Source organism: Sinocyclocheilus anshuiensis, unplaced genomic scaffold (genome assembly GCF_001515605.1).
Source record: "Sinocyclocheilus anshuiensis isolate Anshui unplaced genomic scaffold, SAMN03320099.WGS_v1.1 scaffold524, whole genome shotgun sequence".
Lineage (NCBI taxonomy): Eukaryota > Metazoa > Chordata > Actinopteri > Cypriniformes > Cyprinidae > Sinocyclocheilus > Sinocyclocheilus anshuiensis.
The window spans coordinates 3079470-3088179 of NW_015555703.1; the positions used below are offsets into that span (position 1 = coordinate 3079470).

The 8710-nt window shown below is 37.7% G+C and overlaps 1 protein-coding gene across 2 annotated transcripts in view; it reads left to right on the forward strand.

Annotated features, from left to right (window-relative positions):
- The first annotated feature begins 747 nt into the window (after positions 1–747).
- LOC107671735 (myosin light chain kinase 3-like) overlaps positions 748–8710 on the forward strand; it is a 10541-nt gene continuing 2578 nt past the window's right edge. Inside the window, exons 1-9 of one of the 2 annotated variants that reach the window (XM_016464682.1) lie at positions 748–1524; positions 2385–2475; positions 2694–3150; positions 3564–3820; positions 5711–5816; positions 6866–6959; positions 7586–7695; positions 7829–7970; positions 8117–8187. In XM_016464682.1, coding sequence (XP_016320168.1) covers positions 1012–1524; positions 2385–2475; positions 2694–3150; positions 3564–3820; positions 5711–5816; positions 6866–6959; positions 7586–7695; positions 7829–7970; positions 8117–8187 — 1841 coding nt within the window. In that variant the 5' untranslated portion in view covers positions 748–1011. The remainder of the gene's footprint in view (positions 1525–2384; positions 2476–2693; positions 3151–3563; positions 3821–5710; positions 5817–6865; positions 6960–7585; positions 7696–7828; positions 7971–8116; positions 8188–8710) is intronic. The other variant, XM_016464683.1, reaches the window with a different exon arrangement.

The window sequence follows — 8710 nt, forward strand, 5'->3', positions numbered from 1 at the left end:
CAAAATACTTGTGTAAGAGAACACAAATGCTTTGTGAGAGAACGCAACATTTATTGGGGGAATGCAATACTTTTGCGAGAGAATTGTGAAAAACATTGAGAGATCGTAAATGTTTTGCGGAAATTAAAAAAAAAAAAAACACAAATTGTTGGACAAAAGAACACAAATGTTTTGTGAGAGAACGCAACATTTCTTGGATGAACGCAATACTTCGAGAATAGAGAAGGCGATGTTTTGTAAGGAAAAGCTGTACTTTTGCGAGAGAAAAAAAAGTTTATCGGGGAATGCAATACTTTGCGAGAAAACACATGCATTTTTCCTCATCTCATATTTTTGTTCCACCGCCATGTCATCACCTCTGTATTTTTCTTCAGTTTTCCCCATAATTTTTTAATTGACCTCTTCATATGCCCTTGGCTTCCCCAACTCCTGGCTTCATTCCTTCTGAATCCGAGCCCTTGGAATTCCTGGCAAGTTCTATTAATGTGAAATCTTAAATAACATGACGTCTCTGATCGAACCTCTCAAGGTGAAAGAGAAGTCAGTACTCAAGTTTCTTTCCATTCATTTTCTGAGCAGGCCGTTCTGGAAACTGGGTGTCTCCGGGGCCCCTTTGACACCTGGTAGGGAGGCATCTGACATGGCTTTAGCACTCAAAGTTTCTCACATATCACACAGCAATTCCTGAGCCAAACATAGCCCCTCCCCGGGACCTGCTGACGTAAAGCACCCCATACCAGTTACATTTACTGACACCGGCTCATTCCATTCTTAGTCTGACCTCCACTTTGTAGAGGTCCATAGAATGTTCAATGGAGAGGAAGAGATGGACGTATCAACTTGTTATTGGGGGATTTAAAATGTCTTGTGTTTGTCCGGATTCGGTCTTGTATGAGTTTTCCGCTTGGCTTATTATTGGATTATCAATGCCTTTTTGAATGCCCAGCTACATCCTCTGCAGGTGAATCTCTGGTAGTTTGTCCACAAGTCTAGTTGGTTTTAGTTGAGAGCATGAGTTCTGCTAACTCAAGCCCAGGAATTGACCTGCTCCAGGTTAGGATTGAATCCTTGAGCAGCAAAATGGACAGGCTCATAAGTATCCAAGAAAAAGTGCTCAGCCGACTTGACGGCATGTCTCAGGACATTGATGGAATCGAGAAAGACGTTGAAACTCTGAAAGTGGAAAAGGAGGAGATCCATTTTCCTCCAGTTATCCGCACAGGACCGGCCCATGAGATGAAGGAGATGTGCCAAGAAATGAACAGCATCATGTTGGCAGTAAATAATCGCTCAGAGCAGCAAACCCAAAAGCTGGAGGGAATGGAAAGTCTGGTGATGAGCATTCAGCAGGTGGTCAGCTTTATTGGAGAAACTGTGAAAACTTCCAAAATCATGGATATTTTGTTCAAAGGGCCGGCTTCTCGGAAGACCAAAGCGACTTCGGACCTCAAGTCCAAGGATAGTAAAATCAAACTGAGCAGCAAATGCCAGACCTCAGATAACAATGAGCATGTCACTATAAAGGTGAGTTAAATCTCCAGATTAGACAATGCTTGATCATCAGAGTATGTACATCCAGGTGAAACAGTGTACTGGCATTTCATTCAGACAATTGAATGAAAGAAGTGATGTTATGATTCAAACTTTTCCATTCATTGCATGGAAACTTTCTCAAGTAGAGACAGAAGGTATGGTGCCAATTTGAGTGTCTTCAAAAGGTCGACACTCACTTGGCCAAAACACCAGTCACCAAATTGGTCTTCTTAGTTTCTTCCTTGTGGCGTCATCATGATTTAAATAATTGGAAAGGAGAACATTGATTTGGAAAAAGGAAATAGATGAAGTCAGCTGGAATTATGTGTTGGGCTATAGTTTCACACCCCCAGCTGTCTGCCCTTCAGAATGACATATGTTGTGTTATCGTAGATCCCCACACATCATCCACCAGACTATGTAAGGGAAATACTTCAACTGATGGTGCCACATTAGGGAAGCCATGTCATTTATGCATTAATTTGCCTTATTTGTATTCCATATGGCAATCAAATGGAGACCAGCACTTTTATGCCCTAACACTTACCTACAACTATTCCCAGACTAATTGTGCTTCCTAACAACCCATCCCAGTCATATTGTGTCCATAACAGTCTTACAAGCTCAAGCATCTTGGATCAAATCATCTCCTTGCTTCATTGTGCTAACTTTATAGGTTTGTGAACCATGCGGTTGTGCATTTTACAAGAATTGTGACGTCACAGTTAGCGACCCTGGAAGAATTGCACAAATTCACTGCACATATTACAGTTTTTGAGTTATTACCGTTTTGCACTTTAAACTACGTTCTTCATCTTTGGTATTTGCTATATTTTCTTTTTGCTCTGAAGCTAAGAGATCACAAAGTTAAAGATGGGAAGTTTCGTCTGAGCCTCAAAGGCCTCAAAGCACAGAAGAAGAAGAAACCACCCGATTCAACTGGTAAACAAAATGCAATTAAAACACGACACTTACATTTAACACCGTCCAGACAAAAAGCTTATTAAAATGACAGGGCTGAAATCCTAATGACTTGTACTTGATGCAAAAATCATTTAAATCACATTAACTATTCCGTATTTGTATGCGTAATGCAAACAATGCATTGATATACTTTACATTCACATGTAGTCTTTTTCTTCATTGTGTTTATAATGCAGTAGATACAGTCTCTTTGAAGAAGCAGGCACTGTTGCTTGAAGAGGTTCAGAAACTAAATCAAGAGAATGCAGAACGCACTGAAGCATCCCAACCTCTGGAAAAAGGCATGCAGAATTCAGAGGATTGCTTGGTTACTCCAATTCAGCAGGACCTTATCCTTGAGGAAGACAAGCCGGTTGAACCTGAGCAAGAGAAGAGCTCGATAGAAGATAATGAGGTCACTCTGGAGCTCAAAGAAGATGAGATGAAAGACGCAGAGCCGAAGATAGAGGAGGTCCAAGCTGAAACACCTAAATTAGTGGAAGAAGAGACTAAGGAGCTGCCCCTAAAGACCACAGACATACTCAAAGATCAGGAGGAAGAGGGTACGGAGGACCAGACAATTACTGATGGTCCTGCAGAACCTGACATTCCTGATACAGAGCCTCCTACACCAATTGAGAACTCAGTGGAAAGGTGAGTCGTGAATTCGATAGGGTTTCCATGTCATGCACAAAATTACCAAATGTATGTGGAACCCGTCCTCTAATTGATGGGTTTGGCTATTCCAATTCCATTAATGACAAACCTCAATTTTACAGCATTCTAGAAAATTCTGTGCTTCCAATTTTGTGGCAGCCCTTTTCTATTCTGGCATGACTATGACTCAAAGCGTTGTCCATATAGAAATGGTTTACTGAGTCCAGTGTGGAAGAACTTGACTGGCCTGCACAAAGCCTAGACTTGAACCTTTATTGAATACCTTGGAGGTCAATGAAAGGCTAACTGTGAGCCAGATCCCATCACCCAATGTCACTGATGCTCTTGCAAATAAGATTTGAGCTTTGTTTTTTCTGTCTTCAGGCTCTGTTCTGTTTCGGTTGTTTCAGCATTGAGTCTGAGCAGACGGATGAGGTGACTACCAGCAGCAAACGGCATGTGACAGAAGAAGATCTGGGTTTGGAGGACCACAAGAAGAGCAGGGTTGAGGAGGGGGAAAACCAGAGTGAGCAGGAGCCACAGGAACCTGAAGATCTCTGTGGTGTTTTCAAAGCCGATGGTGTGGAAATCGAGTTGGATTTCAGTAAACTGAAGAAGGAGAGCTATGAGGATGAAGATGAAGATCACAATGATCACTTCTTCATTGGTAAGATTCCCAGTGGTTCCTTTGTATGATTGATAAAGGTAATGGGCTACACTTTATTTCCATAGTCCACTTTAGACATTCTACTAACTATAAGTAACTGCAACTACATGTCAACTAGCTCTCATTAGAATATTAGTAGACTGTTAGGTTAGGGTTAGTAGAATAAGTTGACATGTATTTACAAAGTTACCTATAGTCAGTACAATGTGTTTTAGGGACCATCAAAATGAAGTGTTAGCAGATATTAAGCAAAGAGTCTACTTATACTCTAATAACTGCGATTTCACATGTAGTTGCAAAGTTACTTATAGTTGGTAGAATGTCTAAAGTGAACAATCAAAATAAAATGTAACCAAATAATGGAATATATATATATCTTGTAATGACATAATCCACCATTTCACTTCCTATTTACTGGTTTGCTTCAGCAATTAACTACAGTATGTTAAGTTGGCAATATAAACAGATAGTTATATAGTGTTTAGGATTATCTAAGATATCTATGAGAAATACTAACTTCAAACAGCACCATTGACCGATGCGAGTCAAATGTTTGGACTCCTACTCCTTCTTTATGACTATATTCCATATTTTGGAAAATATACTCTCTGGACATTCTCAACCGTCTTCATGAACGAGTTCACATTTATGATATACACTTGATGATGTTTTTCCTACTATCCACTCCAGATTTAGTTTTGGGAATTTGAGGTTTGGAAAGAAATTCATACATAATGATAATGTATATTTTTTGTCTACAAAATAAAGTATTTGAGAAACTTCAATTATGTCTAAGTCTTTAACTACTCAATCATCGGTCGACCACATCAACAACCTAAAAATGAGCAAATAGAAGCCATATAGGGCCAGATTTACTAAACAGGGCAAATTAGCGTGAGATCGCAATTCCAAAAAGGCGCTGATGGGAGTGGAAATTTCTGCGGGTGATTTACTGACAATGCGCAAATAAAAGAACACAGATTCAGCATCATTTCAATAATAGTCAACACAATCTACCGAGATCAGCGCAAATTAGCGTCTGCATTAAGACATGCTTTTTTGGAGCGTTAAATAATGGCGCAACGCGACATTATCCTTGTACTTGAATAGTATGTGCATTGTTTTTGTTTTGTTTCTTTTCCCAATTGTCATTTACTTTTTTTAAACCAACATTTGTAATGTTGTGATTAATGCAATCTTTATATTATTACGTAATTTATTATTCCACATATATAGTCCTACAGGTGTTGCAGAGTGATTAAAAGTAGTGATGCTACTAACTTGAACCTACTTTTTCTTTGACTTTACCATTGTAATAATACAAATTGAGTAGCTTAATACTTCTGATGATGAATAGCTTGAACTACAAGTAAGTAGTTCCAATCCTTAACTAGATTGGAAAGTGAATTAAAATTATTCTGTGCTGATCTCTTTGAACAGTGTTGATGGAGGTGAACTCTTCGACAGAATCATCGATGAGAACTATATGCTTTTTTGGAGCGTTAAATAATGGCGCAAATACCAGTAATTTCGCAAGCGCAAATGTTTCAATTCAATTTAATACTCTCCTCCCATAAATGTTGCGTCTGAAAGGGAAACTCCTTCAATAAGGTCAGGTGCAAAAATAACTGTGTCCACGCCTTTTAGTGCTAATTCTTCAATGTGCGTCTTTAGTAAATCCTGACAGTACTATTTTAATGCCAAAAGACTGTTAGTAAATCTGTCCCTTAGTCGGTTAGTAGTGCTGGTTGACTAAGGGTGTCTTGAAAACTAGTTTAGCAACTTGTTGAGCATCCCATTTTGGGAAGCAGCTCACAAAACACAACATATGTGTCTGGTCAGCAGGCATGTCAACTTAACCTTCATGTTTCGTCTCCATCTTCTCCACAGATTGCACCCCACCTCCAGCAGCACCCTTCAGCCACCGCGTGGTGTCTGCCAAACCCAACCAGATTAACAACTTCTACACTATCAACCGACAGGAGGTTCTCGGCGGGTCTGTGGAAGTATTTTCTTGCATTTTGGAACCGATTGCTGAGAATAGAATGTTTTAGAGACGGTGCAATTTCTGCTAATCCCCTCAAAGGCTAATTGCGTAACCGTACAGTGCGTCTCCGCTCACCCGATTCATAACTTCAGAGTCAAGCCAGTTATTTTTACATTGAGATTTCGGGGTATGTGAAACTGTACCTCCGCGGCAGCTGGAAACTAATCACTAGGTGTTAGTCCATCTCTTCAAAGGGAATGTTCTTCTTGTTGTTAATGCAATAGTGTCTGAAAAATATGAGTCCCTAATGTCCTTCCTGCTCTGCGCCTCAAAGTCTTTTAAAATGTCATTTTGCATATACAGTGGCTCCGAAAAAAGTATTTGGACACTTAAGCCACGCTTAGACATGTGTGAATGTGATCGCAGATAACAAAATATCAGTGTCTATATCTGCACACAAATGCTGCAGGATCTTTTCTCAGAACTAGTGTTCACTTTCCACTTGGTTACACTTTATTTTGATAGTCCACTTTAGACATTCTACGAAATATAAGTACTTTGCAACTACATGTCAACTAGCGGTCATTAGAGTATTAGTAGACTGTTAGGTTTGGGTTAGTAGAATAAGTTGACATACTTGAAAAAGCTACTTATAGTCAGTAGGTCTAAAATAGACACTTTTCTTCTTCATTTTTGCTTGATTTTAATCAGCATTTAACTTTTAATCAGCAGGTTCCACTGCTACTCCAATGTTAAAAAGTGTGTTTGTTTTGAACACTTTCTTTCTTTCTTTCTTTCTTTCTTTCTTTCTTTCTTAATATTTAAAACCCTTTTTTTAAATGTTTGCTTTAAAAGTGTGTGCTGTCATTATTTAAAGTAAGTGACACTTGGTTTGACATTTTGTTATCTGATGCAATAAAATACCTACTGTTTTGTGTGGCTTACGAATACAAATCTTTTTTTTTTTTTTTTATTGTGTGGGAGATAAATGTAATTCTCAAAACAGATTTTTCTAGGTGTCTTAACTGTCACTGATGACTGCTTTGATCTCCTTTCAGAGGTCGATTCGGTCAGGTGCATAAATGCATTGAAAATTCCTCTGGACTTACTTTGGCTGCCAAGATAATCAAAGCTAGGAGTCAAAAGGAAAAGGTACAAAAAAAAAAAATCTGCATTTTTTTCACATGTCTTTACAATATAATTTGATTTCAAGTTTGCACATAGTTTTTATTTTTATATTTTATGTTTTCATGTTAATTTTTAATTTACGTTTTAGACATTTTGTATTGTACTTTGTCATTTTATTTATTTTTTATTTTTTTACATTTCTCTTTTATTTCAGCTTTTGATTTAATTCAGTGTGTTACTTGCCATTTCTCTGTAATTATCTGTGAAATTTACTAGCAATTTCTGAGTTTTTCATTTTTCAGTGTTTATATACTTTTATAGTGTTTATTGATATTTAGACTCAACTTTTATTTATTTTTTATATTTCCTGTTTTCATGTTAATTTCTAGTTTAAGTTTTAGTAATTTTGTTTTGTGCTTTTGTAACATATATATATATATAATTTTTTTCTGGTTTTGTTTTTTATTCAATGTTTTACTTGCCATTTCTTTGTAATTATTTGTTAAATTTACTAGCGATTTCTGAGTGAACATTGTTTCAAAGTAATTCCTACACAAATTTGTCGGTGTATAAATTGTATTTCACAGGCTCAGTGGATTACACATAGCCCTCAGTTGTAAAATAAAGTCTTAATGTGCTTTATCTGAAAGGAGGTGGTGAAGAATGAGATTCAGGTTATGAACCAGCTCGACCACGCCAACCTGATCCAGCTCTACGCCGCCTACGAGTCCAGGAACGACGTTATCCTTGTACTTGAATAGTATGTGCATTGTTTTTTTTGTTTTTTTAATAAAAACTGAGTAGCTTAATACTTCTGATGATGAATAGCTTGTAACTACAAGTAAGGATTGTAAAGTTAATTCAAATGATTCTGTGCTGATCTCTCTGAACAGTGTTGATGGAGGTGAACTCTTCGACAGAATCATCGATGAGAACTATAAGTTGAAGGAGCTCGACACGGTGATGTTCATCAGGCAGATCTGTGAAGGCTTGCGTTACATGCACAAAATGTACATCCTTCATCTGGACCTAAAGGTACAAGCAGAGATCCAGTGTGATGCAGCAATAAAAACACTTAAATCATTGGCCCTCAAAGGAGAAAAACGGCCGACATTCCTCTAGTTTTAAAGCACATAACCACAGTGACCTTCATAACCCTTGTTGTTTCTTGTGGCCTGTAGCCAGAGAACATTCTGTGTGTCAGCAGAGTCACAAATAAAGTCAAGATCATCGACTTCGGACTGGCCAGGAAGTAAGTACTCACTGCCAGTGTTGGGGAAAGTTACTGTTAAAAGTAATGCATTACAATATTGTGTTACTCCATACAAAAGTAACTAATTACGTTACTTAGTTACTTTTTATGGAAAGTAATGCGTTACGTTACTTTTTAAATCTGGACAGGGCTTGCTTGCTTGTTTTTAAAATAAAAAAGTTATATTTTTGGCAAATATAAAAGCCTTTTCACACCAAAAGTGAAATGAATAAGCCTCAGGCTGAAGGGAAAGTAAATTTACGTCCGTACAGTAGAATGCAGAAGAAGACATTTCAACACACTTCAGCAATAAAAAAAGACACACAAATGTTCGTCTAGAGTAATTTGTGCTAATTAGTACGGTTGAACTGGATCATCAAAGGTCAGAAGCAAAGACATTGGTTAATAGAATGGGATTAAATACATAAAAGATATTTGTGTTGTTTAACATTTAATTATTGCAGGTTTGCGTCATATTCTGAGTTGCATTATTTTTATTCATTTTGAGGAATACTGAATCTGT